Below are 17,810 nucleotides of genomic sequence, written 5' to 3' on the forward strand. Positions count from 1 at the left end.
AATTGAAAATATGTGATTGATTAATTGAAAAATGTTATGATACTCTCTCACCGTCTCTTTCATTACCCACTCTCATTTTATAGTTAAAATTTATTAAAAAAATTGGTGGATCATATTCTTTATTTAATGATTATATTTCTTAGTTTATTAATGAGAACCACTAACATTAATTATTTTTAATAAATTTCAATCAATGATATTTATTATCTATCACTATGAGTTAATATTTTATTTTTTGAGACATAACCATGAAGTAATATAATTATAAATAAAATCAAGTAACAAGTAATTAGAGATAGGTATATGGACTAGATCTGCAGACCAGCAAAGTTCGTGGATCGAACAAATAATGGATCTTTTTAAAAAAAAATCATATAATTATATTAAATTTTTGAGTCCGACCCATTAAACTTGCGAATTTAACGGGTTTTACCCATGGACTCACAATCTATCATTTAATCCACTTAATTCTAATGTGCAAGTATTATTAATTTGTTATATTAAGATTTTGATTTTTAATTTAGGCTGTTATTGTTAAGTTGATGTGTTTAAAATGTTGGTATATTATAATGTGATAAGTTTTAACTTAAAAAATGAAGTCAAATTTTTATTTTAATTTTATACATTTTTAACTTTTTTATTTTTTTTATAGAAAATATTTTTTCAAATCAATATTTGGATCCGGTCTATTTATTCATAGACTTTTGCGGGCCAAATATGAACCTTAAAAAAGTCAATTTATTTTGAAGACTGAATTTATTCAGTTTATCTTAAACGGATTTCATTCCTAAAAATAACAAGTTTAAAATAAAAATACACGTGCACAATGCAAAAACTTTATTTTTAATAAATTGTAAAGGAAAGACTCTTGAAAGTAAATAATTTACTCTCCAAAAATCTCAAAGATGTAATTTCCATTGCAGTTGACGAATGAAACAAAATTATTTATTATTATTTACTTCAATAAAAATTAATCAAATGTTCAAGTATTTTGGGTTTAATCTCGTAAGATATATATTTGGGGAGGGAATATAAGGTTTAATTGTGATTAAGTCTAACCCAAAAAATTAAAATTTGTGGGGATATCTCATGATCTCACCCAGGAGATAAATGGTCTAATTTAGTTGGTTACAAATAAAATACTTAAGGAAATTAAAAAACTTATGATATTGGACATTCAATTTTTTCTTGTATAAATAATTTTAAAAATTAAATATAATTATTAAATATTCTTTAGTTACCTTCCTTACAAACTATTTAGTAAAAAAAAATGATTTGTATAAATTAATATTTACAATATACAAATAAAAAATGATTTATATTCATGAATATCCTAAAAATACTATTCAAATTCAAAAAATTAATTTCATAAATAATATTTTAAAGAAAAAATTAATTATTTTCTAAAAATTACAAAGTACAAACTAATTGTTGTATAATTAATATTTAATAATATACAAAATAAAAAGTAAGACTACTATTCATGAATATGATTAAATTTTAATTAAATTAAATATTTAATTTTATAGATTATAAAATAGTATAGAATAAAAATATTAACTTAAAAAAATCTTAAAAAATACATTATAAATATTAATTATTATTTATCTAAATTAATATTATGTGATATACAAAAATAAAAGTCATATTCATGAATGCACAATAAATAATAGTTTAAAAGTCATTAGGATCAACTTTTTTCTAGACTTAGATATATTTATAGTCTCACAAAATGAGTGAATTTTGGTTATGCTCATCTTAAATTTGTCCTTTTATTGTTGTCTCTACAAATGTGAAATTATTCTTTTTGGTCGTCATTATTGTATGTCACTCGTTAACGAAAAATCAAATGTCTATTTCACATTATACTCACAGTGAGACCAGTACATGTCACGTGTAACACTTTAAAAAATAAAATCTAAATCCTTAAAATGAATATTATTTATCTATTTTAAAATAAATGTTATGGGCCAAAATAGTGATTTGAAATATTTTAGGGACTTAAACCAAAGCATTTTTCACAAGGACCAAATCTAAATTTCACTCATCATGGACCAAAATTATTGATTTCAAATTTTAGATGAAAAAAATACAACATTTTACAAAATTTTAAAACATATTCAAGCCTCTGGCTTTTTTTTTTTTTTTTTTACGTTGGTCACCAAGATTAAGTTTTTTTTTTCTTAAGATTTTCATGGACATTGGGTTGAAAATGCTAAATCATTCTTATGTTTGGTATTTATATTTTTTAAATTATATTTTTACTGCAAAAGAAAATAAACATTTTTTTAATCAAGAGAATCTACCATTCTTAAGACATATGAAACATACTTATGAAATTTCCAAGAAACATGATTTTTGAGAAATATAATTCCCAATAAATATGATTTCTAACAATGGACAAAGATTTCGTATACAACACAAGATCATGCTTTTTTTTATGGAACACAAGATTATGTTAGTAAGGAAAACATTAAATAATTTGTATAATTATAAGTTTAAATTTCTTTATCATTATTGTACCAGAAAAAAACATTAATTAAAAAAATTTACTCCCTTCCTCCGAGAATAATCTTCATATATAGGAAGAAAAAATTTGTCCAAAAATAATTATCATTTTAACTTTTTAATGTAACATTATTATTTTTTTTACTTATATCTTTTATAATAATGAACCAATTTGTTTAAACTTATTTTTTTAAAAACAAACACTTATTTTAATAAATAAATAATTTATGTTTTTTAGCGTGTTTGTCTGCTTATGCTTAAAAAGTAGTTTTTGTATACTTATTAATCTTATATGTTTTATTAAAAAATGCTTATATAAAAATGTTTTTTTTTAAGTTTTTTTAAAGTTTAAACAAACTCACTCATTAATTGTATGGGCTACAAAAACAATAATTATTTTAAAGTTTTTTTATACTTATTTTAAGAAGTGAATCTTTAACTTGACGGTGTAAAATAACCTAAAACGACAATTATCATAAAATAAAGAGAATAATGTACTTAAATACTAAATATCTCATTTATTAACAAATAAGAGTGTGTGACTTTTTTATATTCTTAATCTAATAAAATACTACTTTTTATTTATGGATTCAACTCTCTTACAATATATTTTTAGAAGGAGAAAAGAGTTTAAGTGAGACTAAGTCTCGAATCTAGATATAGTCTCATTGTTGATTCAAATGATCGAAGTTTATAGAAATACCTCGAATTCTAACGAAAAGCCAAAAATTCTAATTATGTTGTTACCAAAAAAATATTACTCATTTTTTACTCTTATTCACTGTTAAAATGTTTAATAATAAAGTAAAAAAATAAATGTAATATATATTGAGTCCAGTAAAATAATTTCTTAAAGACATTAATTAAAACATATTTATTGGACAAATTAAATTTTATTAAAATTAAAAATATTATATAATTGTATTATTTGCATAACAATTTCAATTTTTTTCCTTTCAGAAAAAAAGAACTGCAATTTTTAAATGATGTAACTTTTATGATACTACAACATATAATTAAAGTTTATTTAAAATTATTTGCATGACAATGAGAATCACAATTTTTTTTTGTTATGTGACTTCTAAAAATACAACATATAATAAAGGGTTATTTAAGTTTTTGCATGCCTTTAATGCCTAGTTTTAGTCTCTTAGTAATTTTTCAACTAATGACTAGGGTGAGTTAACTTTCATTTAGTAAGTGATGAAATGTAAGCTTAAGCTGCAGATGGTTATATACAATGTGTCCACGTGGTTACCATTTAGATGCCAAATAGAGCAGGATGCCATGTTTTCCATTGTTACTGGTTAGTGCTTAGACATTATTTTTTTTTTAAGTTAAAAATGTGATCAATGTGTATGTTGACTTGATGAACATTCTAGTCAATTCAAAGAATTTTGTTTTAGAAAGTGGTTGGGAATTATGCTTGAGGTTGCTATCCATAAAAAGGTGAAGGAGAGATCCTCATCGCAACATTTGCTGGTTTAGTTCTTGGACGCTTATGCATAATCCACTGTCATTCAAAAAAATGAAGTGTGATATATCTTGGGTGAAGCATGGTGTGAAGGTATGTGTTTCTGTTTGTACGTTTTTATGTAGCAATAAGTCATTTGTAATGGATGCATGTGGATTTGCTACATTTTTTTAGGATTTGTTGTTTTTAATTTGGTATTGTGGGATAACATGTGGGAATACTGTGAGTCAAGGTTGATTGTATTTCTATCGTTACCTTGGAATTTCTTTTATTAATATTTTCCCATGCGTCTTGCACATTAGGAGCATGTAGGGTTTGATAATTATTTTTTCTTTTGTTTTTTTGTGCAGGAAAATGTTTGTTATGGATGTATTCCATTACGTGGGGTGTTTTTGTAGAAGTACCCAGTTGTAGTACCAGGGTAGAGAAGACATCCATTTAAGATTTTAGTTGTTGATATATTGTCATATTTAAGGCTTTAGGTATTGTTAAAGAGTTGGGGTACATAAGTCGTGTTAATATGTTATGGAAGCTTGCACCTATGTCGTGGGTATTAAGGTCGTTTGGAGATGCATTGAATGAGTTAGTTGAAGACAATGATGCTTTAGAAATGCCCAACTATGCTTACGATGAGGTTAACATATATGTTGAATACACAGTGGTTGAATCAAAAGTTGTGGAGTTTGTTAGTTGCTTGGTTGATCACAAGACATTGAACCATATTCCTATAAATGACAGGGGATATAATTAAGATCATGAGTTCAACCAAGGTAATAAAGCTTATTGGTTAGGGAAGTCAGCGTGAGAAAGCAATTGGGTGAAGTTTGGAAGTTGGTGTGGCTTGCGATGAAGGCAAATTATGAGAGGTATATGATGACTTTGATAATGTGAATAAATATGTAGTAGGAGAATTGTAAATGAAAAAGATGATAATGTGGAATATTTTGTTCCTTTACCCAGTGATGTTCACTTTGGTGGACAAAGTGTGGAGGTTGGAGAAAGAACTGAATGCGGTGCTGGTAAAGAAAATGTGGATACTGGACAACAAGTTGAATGTGGTGTGTGATGGGGAAGGCGTGCATGTTGGACAAGGAAATAGGAAATAGAAATCAAATGGGTATTTGTTCACAACAAAAAACGCCTTTCACGACTAAAATCTCGACGAGGAGATTGGGGACACGAAGATTGCAGAGAGTGGTGCTACAATGGCTGACAACTATAAAGGAGCTGTGGAGGCTTGAAGATTATCCCAAAAAAGTTATCCTGAAATAATGAATCCAATCTAATGCTAATTAAAAGTTGTGCACCATGGTCTATGCTGACCTTTGTTTTAAAATAAATTAACAATATTATAATTTTAAAATATTTTAGTAAAATTTATATTTATATATTTGACTAAGGATTAATGTTCAGGCTAAAAAAAGATTAATTTTCAACGATCTATTTTTTAATTAAACAAATTAAGAAAAACTAGCTTATTTTTTTTTCAACAAAGTAATGAATTCTTGTTTAGGTGAGGAAATTTGAAATTTTATCCCGAACATAAGTAATTTTGGGAGATAGTAGACGATTGTCAACCGTGGAGTTGACGGTGACCACATTTCCCAAATCGGATAAAGGGCCCTGATTTCATAAATCTTGCGGGACCCTTTCTCTCTCCTCCATCACTTCAATTTACCCCCAAACGAACCTCCTCTCTCTTATTTTCTTCCATGCTCTTTCTCTCTCTACAATTTGATCTCCTCCTCAATCCTCTGGTCAATGCAGGTACTTCCTCGCCGCTTTTTCACTCTCTCTATATCCCCCTTCCCTCAATTCTTTATCTGCTTCCCTCCTACTGCGCTAATTTTGCTTGCATTTCATCGAACCCTAGTTTTTTTTTTGGGGGGGGGGGGGGGGGATTCGGATTCTGAGGTTACGAGTTTTTTTCGCTCGCTTGACTTTTGGTTTATTTTTAATTTTTTTTGCATTGTTTTCGGGTGGCAATTTTGAATTTCGAAACCTCTTACTCGCGCGTTCATTTTAGCTGAATTCCATTATCTTCTCATGCTTCGTTGTCTAACACTCAAGCTCGTTGGTTCAAACTTCGAACTGTTCTTGCTTCGTTATTTTCAGCAATGTGTGTTTTGTTCAGTAACGTTTTTGTGCCGAACCACGCCAGCACTCGTTTACTGTAATTTTAGTTTATCTGTAATCGCATAGCATTGTTATGTATTGTATACGCAAAACAAGGTTTTTTTTTTCATCCCATTTTTTATTCTCTCTTAAAGTTAAAGCCGCTTATATTTTATGGTTCCGCAGTTTTTGTAAAGTGATGTGGTTTATTTTGTGTGTAAAAGTAGTTTGAGCTTCTGCAAGGGTTGTCGACATTTTTGTGCATCTTGGTAAGGTGTGGTGTGGCATTAACCATTGGGTAACTTTTTTTGAGGTGTACATGCTGTCAGTGATCTTAAGTGCGGGTTGAAATTGTATAAAGTTGTATATTGATTATAGTTCGTGGTTATTGACTTATTGCAGATACATTTCAAGTATCTGATTTCTCGTACTTGTTTATGGTTTAATGGCTTGCAGTCAAGAGATCCTTTACTGTTTGAGTTGCTAAGAGAAAATATGGTGGAAGATGCTGGATATATGTTTAGTTAACACTGACGTATGGCAGGAAATACTAGATTTGATTTAATTGCAGCTAAATCAGATGAATTGGCTTTCAAGGGGAGTTTTACAAATGGGCAGAGAGGGAATTTGATGAATGACACTTTGGACAGGTCTGCAAGCTTTCGTGAGGGTAATGAGGGGCAGATGTTTATTTCGGGTGCTAATATGTCGCGGGGGAATTCCACATCAGCAGGGGATTTGGCTTCTGTTGCTCAATGTTTAATGTTAGATCCAATAACCATGGGAGATCAAAAATATACTAGGTCAGGCGAGTTAAGACGAGTCCTGGGGATATCTTTTGGAAATACTCTTGAAGATTATGCTTTTGGAACTGCTAATCTGAAGCCTCCCCCTCCAGTGGCTATGGAGGAACTAAAACGATTCAAAGCAAGTGTACAAGAGGCTTCTGTCAGGGCTAGGTAGTTTGAGGAACTTTATACAATACCATTAATTCTTTCTTCAAGTCACACCGATCTAATCTTTCACCCCATTCCATATAATTTTTAATCAATTATTTCACAGAGCTTGCTTTTGCTGCATATATAGCTGATTGCCTATCATCTTTTAAGTTTTTTTCTTCTCTGTTTTTGGAATTTATTTTGACTAAATTGTCCTGAAAAATGTTTAAAAACTGATGACCTGAAGTTTGTTTATTATCACTTGAGTAGTCCTCGGTTCTGAAGTTTTAAGATTCCTCTCAGATATAGATCAAAAAGGTTGGATGAATCTTTAGACAAATTGAACAAATGTTGGGAGGCTGTAAGCATAAAGAAGCAACTTCGGAATGATTTGGTGCCAAATGAAAGGCTGGGTGGATCAAACTTCTCGAAGATGGGAACTCAGACTCATCGAAGCCCATCAGAGTTTGTGAATCAAAGACCAGAGGACAGACCTAAGAATGTCATTCTGAATAAGCGTATCCGTACATCAGTTGCTGAGACACGGGTTTGTAGCCAGTGTTTTTAATTAACCATTGCATTTCCTGTAGCAACACTGTGATTCTATGACATTTCAATTACTTATTATTGCATTTTTTATTGTAAACCTTATTAGGAGAATAGAATTCCAATTGTATCAAACAGTAAAATAGAATTGTTCTGGTGCAGAGGAGTTAAATTTGGGTAAGGTATAGCATGGTGATAATCTTCTCTTGATTCTGGTACAAATATAAATATTTTTCTTTCATGCATGTGTTTCTCTGAAGATTTAGATGACACACTATGGTAATTGACCTGAATGGAGGACTGGGATATTTAATGTTGCAACCTTATCAGTCATTTTAATTTTAATAAGGATCCATATGGCTGAATTTTAATGGTTTTGGTTGAGGATTGGCCAAGTTAGATATCTCATATTTTCAATAATCACTATTTAAGAAGGAAGCACAAGCAAAGGAGGAACCAAGGTAGAGGGGATTGTGTCTCCAGAAGAGGTTAACAACTGACCAACACCAAGCATTAAAACCTGTATGTATAACAAGGCTGTAAAGGAACATAAATGGAGAAATTTTACAATCAAGAAGCAAGAGTTTCTCTGCTTGCAGAAATACTAACAGATATACTCTTATTTTTAATCCTACCTCTGCTGTCAATATATTTGTTGTAAATATCTTGAGGAACTTGACTTAAAATATTTTGTATTGCATGTGTAACTTGTTGAAGGCCATCTCTTATTGTAAACAATCATTGATAACTAATTGTTGCTATGTTTTTCTTCTCTTGGATACTGACTATGCCATGTTCTTTTTATTTAGTTTTTACCTAAATCCTAATAGCTACATATTCTTCTGCCTTATCATAACTTCATTTTTTTCAACATTCATATTTACTCTATTTGTTTTGTTGGAAAAACACTAGGCCGAAGGACTAAGTAATAGCTTTGCAAGGCAGCCTCTGGCCATGGGAAAGGATAGAGACAACATCAAGGATGGTAGCAGAGGTTGTGATATTGTTGAAGAGAAGATTCGAAGATTACCTGCAGGTGGAGAAACATGGGATAGAAAAATGAAAAGAAAACGTTCCGTGGGTACCGTTGTTGCCAGATCCATTGATGGTGAAGGAGAGCAGAAAAAGGTTATGCATCTAAGGCTAGCTAATGAGTCAGGTTCGCAGGGTTCTGATGCCCAAGGTTTGAGGTAATGAAAATTTATGAAATACTTGGTTTCTGATTTCTTTTATTGTCAAGAAATGGCAATGATTACTGAGGTCTGGGAAGTGATCTCACCAGCTGTAAAAATTAGTTATGGAACATGTTAATGCCTATCAAGTCAATTTATCGTGTTGAAGTATCAGCATTTTGTGTTTATGCATGCAAATCAACTTATCAAGTCAAATGATCATATTGAATTTTTAGGAATATTTTGTTTATGCAGTTCTTCATAAAAAATATATTTATTGGAGAAGAGTAAAAAGCTGCAAAGATGGCTAATATTTGGGATGGACTGACTTCTGGACATGTTATTATTAAGGGGCATTTAATCATAGTGCATAACTGGTATTCAATAGCATGTAGCATTTTTTTGATACATTTTTCGGCGTTCATTATTTTGGAAAATGGCATGCAGTGTATTTTGTGGTTGCTGCATCTTGTTTGGGAACAAATAATTGGATTTTTCAATTTTCAGGGCATGGACAGTGTAGAAAGAGAAAAGAATCTAGAGAGAGAACCCTTATTTCTTTGAATATCATTACTCAAGTGTATAGCATGTGAGTGTTATTTTATTGTAACTTAAGAGGCTATCTGCTGCCTGTAGTACAAATGATATAGCTTCTATTTCAACACTCCCCCTCAAGCCTAGAGTAGATAAATCACTTTCATCATGTTATAGAAATAGGAATTTAGAATGTGAGTGTTATGAGAGACAATAACAAGCTATGTGGTTAGCACTAGCTCAAAAGGGCAATCCTTTAGTAGTACATTAGTCTGATTTTGTACTTGGAGTGATATTTATTATTTAAAATTCTAACCTTCCCTTGGATTTAGAGATATTTTAAATCATTGGAGTGTTTTTTTTTCCCATTGTGAAGGTGATGAGGTGTGCAACATATATCATGTTTACTAGTTTGACAATTCTTGGTGCATAGCTACTAATTTTACTAATGTCAACCAATGGGGTATACATGAACATGCTTTGATCTCATAGTTGAGTGATCAAAGATTGGCCTATGGTGACTTGATCCCTGTTGAGAGAGGGAGAGGAAAGGGAAAACAAGTGAAAGAATCTATATGTTTGAATTGCACAGCAAAGCATATATTTGTATTAGGAGTCATAAATACAAGAGTGGTTACAACTAATTACAATAATATACAGTCCCTCTAATTAACATAATTACATAACATATAATCTGCCCTATTTGCATTACTATGATTGGTGTGGATGACCTTGTCCCTTAAGCATGTGGTCACGGGTTCAATCCTTGGCTCGTGCGTATGGAAAAACATCTATTGGGAGATGTCAATTCCTTAAATGGATCTCAGTACCTTGGAGGATTTTTCATTGACTTTTGGTTGAGGGATACCTGGTTCACCCAAAAAAATCTAAATTAGATGTGCTAAATTTTTTATCCTGGAATCAAATCTGAAATGACATTCATATGGCCAAGTTGATTTTATGCCATTCATACCCTGTCTCCTGAAAGTGCAAGTGTCTAATTACATACCTTGCGACCTTATTTCATGATTCTGTAGTTCTTTTTTGCTTTTATAATTTACTAGTGAAAGGTTATGCTAAATAGGTTTCTATGATCTTAAAATGTGCTTTTTGCTATAACAGCATCAGAATGTCATACTCATACACACTAGTAACAAGTAGTTACTAGTTAGTTTAGTTCCTGTTACAGTCTATTCTGTTGTGTCAGTCTGTTAATACTGTAACTAGATTCTGTTACAACAGAACTATGTTTGGAGTTCATTTAGCGGATAGAATTCGTAGATCATTTGAGATTCTATCTTCAATTCTCTCTGGTTTTTCCTATTTTCTCACCAATTTACTCTTAACAAACAGCAAAGAATAAACTTTTTGCAACATTCTGTTTGTCACAGATCAGGATATTCTGGCAGTAATAGCAAGCTTGATGGTGCTTCCCTGCCTGCCACTTCCAATGCATGTACGACTGGCAATAATGAACAAGAAAAGGTGTCAAGGGGTTCAGTGGATGGATCTAATAAGGAACGGGTTGTGCTTAAAGGAAATAAGTATGTATCTGTTATTCATATCCATGATGCATCTATATAGTTCTTTGCTATAAACAGCTTTTAATTCTCTAATATAACATTATATTACAACTTTACAACTAATCTCCTTTTTTCTTCTTCTAGGCTTAATGTCCGTGACAATAACTATACAGGTGGTATCCATACTTTGACCAAAGGAAAAGTGTCAAGACCACCTCGAACAGGTGCTTTGATGGCTGGAAACTCATCTTCTGTTCCTCGATCTTCTGAAATACTTGATGCTGAGGAACAACCTTCAAATGTCAACAAGCCTCATTCAGTAAGTGGTACTATAAATCGTAAGCGTCCTTTGCCTGTAGGATCATCTTCATCTCCTATGGCCCAATGGGTTGGACAGAGACCCCAAAAAATTTCTCGCACTCGAAGAGCAAATGTGGTATCCCCTGTCCTAAGTTCTGATGAAGTGCATACGTTGTTAGAAGGTTGTTCCCCTTCGGATGTCAGTACCAGAATGACTTCTGCTACAACTAGTGGATTACCTATTTCCAATGGTGCTATCAATGGTGGCATTCACCCAGGTAAAATGAAACATGAAAGCGTTTCATCCCCAACCAAATTATCTGAAAGTGAAGAATCTGGTGCGGGAGAAAATGGTGAAAGTAAATTGGAGAAAGGATTGGAAAGTAATGAAGTTGATGGAAGAGCCATAAATAATTCTCATAATACAAGTTCCTCCATGTTAACTTCGAAAAAGAAAAAAATACCCAACAAGGAAGAGGTTGGAGATGGTCTGCGTAGACAGGGAAGGGGTAGTAGGGGCTCTTCAGTTTTGAAGAATGGCATCTCACCAATGAAAGAGAAGTTAGAGACTCCAACCTTGATGAAGCCAATTAAAAATATGAAGCCTGCTTCTGAAAAGAATGGAAGGTATAATTCTCTCTCTCTCTTGGTAGTGTAAAGAAAAGGGACACCTTCACACTACAATAAAGGTTAGTGGCAATTTTTTTCCTTTTTTTTTAGAACTTTGTCTTTGTTTCAGTAAATCAGGGCGTCCTCCTTTGAAGAAATCATGCGATAGGAAAGCTATTAATTGTATTGGTCATCCATCAACTCACAATTCCCCAGATATTGCAGGTATATCTATCTGTTTGAGCAACTACTTGTTGCATTAGATGAAATGGAATTATTTAAAATGTTATAAATATGATAAACTTTTATTTACTTGTCTTTTTATACCTATCTGGATACTTTAATATAAACCTCAATAATGCTTTCTGACTCCCGACACTTTTGCTTGCAAACTGTCAATGCCCCTCCTCTTTATTGAATACTACAAAATCATGAGTGGGTCTCATTAAATAAGAAGTGAGGCCCACAAAATTTTTATTTCCAATAAATTTTGGTTAATTGTGAAGTGTGTCAGGAGTTTGTTGCTAGCTTCTCTTTATATACTTAGTCTGTTTTATAGGGGGTCTGTTAGTTATCAAGTTAGTTCTCATTGATATTTTCTGGGAAATTGTGCGTACAAGATTTATATGATTGTGTATTTCTTGTTCATATTCACTATGAAATTTTTGCATAATGTACTCAACCATCTGAAATGCCAGTGGAGGAGGATGATCGTGAGGAACTGTTAGCTGCTGCCAACTTTGCTAGCAATGCCAGCTGTATGTAACTAAACCCAAAGCTGGTTTATGCTTTTGCAGTTTTATACTTGCCAGTTGCCACATTTGGGGTGTATGCATATATATATATATATATATATACATATATATATATATATATATATATATATAGATATAGATATATAAATAAATTCCATTTATATTTTGCTTTTGACCTTGGCAGATATTGGCTGTTCTAGTTCATTTTGGAAGAAACTGGAACCTATCTTTTCTCCTGTCAGCTTGGAAGACATGTCCTACATGAAGCAACTGGTGGGTGCCTTTAGTATATTTGCTTTTATGAAATTTATGTGGCCCTTACTGGAGGCATTGCTTTCCCCTCCTTTTATGTTATTCTTTGCATCAGGTTAAAACAACAGAGGTTGATCTAAGACGTTTGTCTCAGATGCATGGCATTGGAAGTGATACACTGGTAATGCATAAAAAGCTAATATTTCATATTTCCAGCATTTTGCCTCTTACCTCATAACTGACAATTGGCATTGTACTTGGCATAATTTTTAACTGCTATTTTAGTGAGCATGTTTCTTCCTTTTTAGTCGCAATCTGGATTTGACCTTCGATCTAGCTGGAGTGCATTTATTTTGTTGATTGCACAAACAACCTCCAAACTAAATCAACCTAAATATCAATTCTGAATGGACTGTCTCATTTTATACTTTCTATCATAATATTCTTCCATTCTTTTGCATCATATACATTAGCCAATAAGATGCATCTCATTGCATGGACATGGTAACACCGCTTATATAATTTGATCTCTGAAATTTCCGTGTCCTTATGATATTTCAGTCTTTCCCATAATTGAGACGAGTCAATAATGTGCAGCTCATGGCATTAATACCTCCTCCAGAACATGTTTAATGAAATCTCTGTCTGTTTCTCTCTTAGGAAAACTTTAGGTTCTGATCCATTTGTTATTTAAAGTATTGCATATGATGATTAAAGTCATTATGCTATGTAGAAAAACTTTGGAGCATAAATTTTAAAATAGGAGACATGAACTGAAATGTTTGAGTTTATATTGTTAGTGTAAAGATTTTTACATTGTCAACTAATTAAAAATCATCTTAGATATGAATTTTACATTAATTATTACAAAAATCAACTGTTTTTAATTATATTTACATTGTCCATGGATTTGAATTAAAAATTTAATGTTAATTATCCAATTTTTTAACATTTGTCTTTCATTTATATTCTCAGGATAGACTTACACATACAGAAAGCCCTTTGTCACAAAGTTCTATCTCTAGAGAAAGAGAGAGAATTGTTGTAAATCAAACTGGTTCCAAGGAGATATCCTCAATGAATGACATGGTTGATCAACATCTGGATGTTAGTATTTTGTGCAGACAAATGGATTCAGAAGTAAACAAAGTTGTGCCGTTGTATCAAAGAGTATTGACAGCTCTGATCATTGATGATCAATATGATGAAGAAACTGTTGAAGATGGAAATATGCCTTCTCTTTGTGAAAGAGATGACTCTTCTCAGGCGGCTTGTTACGTTCAGGATGTTGAGAACCAATCCAGCATCAGGATGGAATATGAATTCAACTTTGACAAGGTTTCTTGTAATGGGAATGCTACCTTTACTAGTTGCACAAACATCCATGATCAAGAACTTAGTGTTTTTCAGCAAATGAATCAGGGATCGTTGCATCCAGAAACTGAGAGGTTATCCATGTTATCTGAAAATGGTAATGACGAGTCAATGGGTATGCATGGAATTTCTTGCTCATCATCTTTCAGTCGCCATTTTGAGCAAATGCGTATGGAGGATAAACTCTTACTGGAGCTACAGAGTGTTGGCCTATATCCAGAACCAGTGGTAAACTTATTTTTAGAAACTTTAGAAAGCCAATGATCTTTGTGGTTTATTTATATCGGAGGTTTTCTGTATGTTTCAACAACGGTCTTTGTTCCTTTTTTCTTTCTCTTTCTATTCCATGCATGCATGCACACACCATGCATGAAATTGAATTGTTAGAGATATGAACTATTTATGTGGTTTTATTGTTAACATCCCCTATCTATTATCTAAATTAAATTAAATTTCCGGACTGTAAAGTTTGCCTGTGCATTGTTTATGGTTCAAGCCTAATAACTCTTGTTTGATAGTGTTAGGGATTTACTATTCATATGCCTATGCCTGATTTAATCTTTTAGCATGAGTGATGCTTGAATCTTTCACACAGAACATGATCTTTATGTGCTAGCAGATGGACATTATGTTTAAAGAGTTTGCTGAGTATTGAATATAATAAATTTTTTGTTCATTTTTTAAAAATTAATGCTTGAACTACTTACTGATCTCCTTATGGTTGTCTTCTAAAAGCCTGATCTTGCTGATGGAGATTGTGAAGCTATTAATCAAGATATTATTCAATTACAGAAAGGACTCTTCCAACAGGTTCTGATTCTTTTGTTTTATGTTTTTTATGTCTGCTGAAATGTAAGTAAAAGCTTTCTATAAACGAAAGAGAGAATCTCTAAAACAGAGAATGAAGAAGTTGATATTAACAACCCAACTGAAAACAGTTACAACTCTAGTTTATATACTAGAGCTAAGATAGCTGTACACAGCTGTTAACATAACTGTCAACTAACCCAAAGTTAGTTGAGGTAACCAGAGTAACTAACTAAGGTAGACTGAAAGAAAAGACAAAGAGTAATTCTACTCTACTACTCTAATAGTAAGCTAGTTAATTGTTTAGGGGGCAGAATCTGCTTATGGTTTTTAGTTATTCTTGATTTATTTATTTACCCGGTTGCCTATCCTCTATTTGACCAATTTTGCAGGTCAATAAAAAGAGAGAATGCTTTATGAAACTTATCAAAGCAGTAGAACAAGACAGAGAAATGGAACAAGGGTACAATATTTGATAATATATAGTTTATCTTGTTTCATTAATTGATTATACTTCTGATGTTGATAAACTTTTTCATCCTTTCTATGTTGATAAATTGTTACTGAAGTAGTCTGTATATAGTGTATCAATACGCTGACCCTCACCAACAGCTAATATATATTTTGTATTAACTTGCAGAGCCCTCGAGCAAGTTGCTATGGACAAACTTGTTGAGTTGGCTTATAAGAAAAAGCTGGTAATTATTTTTTTTTGTGCTTTTTTTCCTGTTGCTTTGTTCAATGTTGGTAATTTGTAGAATGTGGATGTTGTTGCAAGTTGCAAATGGCAATTGGATTGAGCAATTTGATAGATTATTTGTAATTGAAATACAGTTTATTTTTTATTATAAAGGTTAGTGTGCCCCCCCCCCCCCCCCCCCATGTGTTACCAAGCATGTGCATGTGCTCTTGTATTATTCTTGTTAAGAATTTTTCTGTGATAGTGCTTTTGTCATTAAAGAGTTTAGGTAACTGGTTTGCACCTTGAAATGACCCTTGATAATTTTGATAGGCCACCCGTGGGACTAGTGCTGCAAGATATGGACTTTCAAAGGTCTCAAGGCCAGTTGCTCTGGCTTTTATGAAGAGGACTCTTGCTAGATGCCGCAAATTTGAGGGAACAGGGAAAAGTTGCTTTTTGGAGCCTCTCTTTAAGGACGTCCTATTTGCTGCTCCTGCTCATGACAACACTGGTTCAGCTGTTGCTGCAAATCTCTCACTAACCCGTAATTCTCAGCAAGAATCTGCACCATCAGGTTTCCTCTTTTAACCATGTTTTAATTGTTTTGGAAGTATTTGCTATGGTATACATGTATTCAAATAAATTGAGCCTTGGCAGTGAGGCATCATGTTTGTCAAGAAATAATTTCCTTAGGCTATTGCTTTTTGCTTAATTTATATCTGTTCCTTCTTTCTGAAATCTCTTTGACTAGTAGGATACTTCCATTTTGTTTCTTATTGAGTAATGGATTGGGCCCTCTGGCTCTTGCAGGTTATTTTCCTTGCAGGGAGCATGATGTGTTGGGAAATTTAGACCATCCCTCCGACCAGGATTTTGCTAGGACTGGACCAATACTAAACAGAGGGAAGAAAAAGGAACTGCTGCTTGATGATGTTGGTGCTAGTCCTTCGCTGAGATCTGCATCAACTCCTGGTAGTTCTTTAATAGGTGGAGCAAAGGGAAAGAGGAGTGAACGAGACAGGGACAAAGACTCTTCTGGAAGAAATTCTGTTTCAAAAGGTGGTCGTTCTTCTGCAAAGGGTGAGCGTAAAACAAAAGCAAAGTCCAAACCAAAAACAGCTCAACTATCTAGTTCTGGAAATGGATCTCTAAGCAAGTTAATGGTAAATACTAACTCGGAGAATCAATTGGCTTGTGGCTCTAATGAGTTTGTTTCCGGTGATGGCAACAGAAAAAGTAAAGTTGGGTCTGTATCTCATAACTATAATGCTAATGATTTGTCCATTGGAACTGAGGAACCCATAGACATCACATTAGACTCCATAGAACTAGGTGTAGGTAATGAACTTGATGGACCTCAAGATCTGGATTCTTGGTTGCTGAACATTGAGGAAGATGGTTTGCAAGATGATGCGTTTGGCCTAGACATACCAATGGATGATCTGTCTGGGTTGAATATGCTTTTATGAAGACGAATGCAATATATATATGCTCTCAATCCCATGCAGGATTTGGTATTTATGAACAGTGCTGTGTCGGTGGAAAGCTGCATATACAATTCATGCCTCTGATGACTGGAACTTGTAATTATGCCCATTCTTTTTGTATACTTATTATCTACCATACCAAAGATAGAAACCCAAAGAAAGGGGTAAAGAAAAAGAAAAATGTAGTCAATTGTTCATATGATCTAGAGCTCTTTAGGTTGTAACTACTACATTCTTCAACAAAATTTTGATCATTCTGCTGTGCATTTTCTCATTTGGACTTCTAAATTACTTCATTCTAATTCCAATGTCAGAACCTGACAGCTTTAAGCTAAAATTTTCGTACACATGCTTTATACAAGCTATCGTGCTTAAAGCTATCTTATATTTTTGGTATACAATATGATAGTAATGAAGTTTGAACTTTGTTGGAGATTCCATGTTGATTGATGATATGGTTAAAGTAGTGTATATAAGTAGGGGATGATGATCTTTATTTTACAAGTTTGTTTTGATGTGGGTTTAAATTTTGAAATGATATCAATGTCTATTTTAGTTATTGCTCTTAGGCTTATTGAGTTATTGAAATTGGATTGTTATTGGATCATTTGTAGATGTTTAGTCTTGCAAATTTCTTGTTTGAGGGGGATGTTGGAGATCATACTTTGACCAGTGATATGAACAGTTGAGTTATGACATTTTTTTTTTTATCAAGAGTTGGGACATTTTTCTTT

General features: G+C 32.5%; 1 protein-coding gene across 2 annotated transcripts; it reads left to right on the top strand.

Annotated features, from left to right (window-relative positions):
- Positions 1-5,499: 5,499 nt before the first annotated feature.
- Positions 5,500-17,421, top strand: LOC114369568. Of its 2 annotated transcripts, none has more exons than XM_028326798.1 (16): positions 5,500-5,749; positions 6,500-7,056; positions 7,339-7,582; positions 8,494-8,771; positions 10,679-10,831; positions 10,955-11,737; positions 11,850-11,944; positions 12,418-12,477; positions 12,659-12,747; positions 12,842-12,907; positions 13,702-14,328; positions 14,836-14,910; positions 15,300-15,370; positions 15,548-15,605; positions 15,920-16,163; positions 16,400-17,421. In XM_028326798.1, exons 2-16 carry the CDS (start codon positions 6,635-6,637, stop codon positions 17,056-17,058), a joined length of 3,924 nt encoding a protein of 1,307 aa, XP_028182599.1. In that variant the 5' UTR covers positions 5,500-5,749; positions 6,500-6,634; the 3' UTR covers positions 17,059-17,421. The 2 variants fall into 2 exon arrangements, with proteins under 2 accessions (XP_028182599.1, XP_028182600.1); XM_028326799.1 differs by having other exon boundaries at positions 5,617-5,749; positions 6,554-7,056.
- Positions 17,422-17,810: the final 389 nt, after the last annotated feature.

This window comes from Glycine soja, chromosome 10, assembly GCF_004193775.1.
Source record: "Glycine soja cultivar W05 chromosome 10, ASM419377v2, whole genome shotgun sequence".
NCBI lineage: Eukaryota > Viridiplantae > Streptophyta > Magnoliopsida > Fabales > Fabaceae > Glycine > Glycine soja.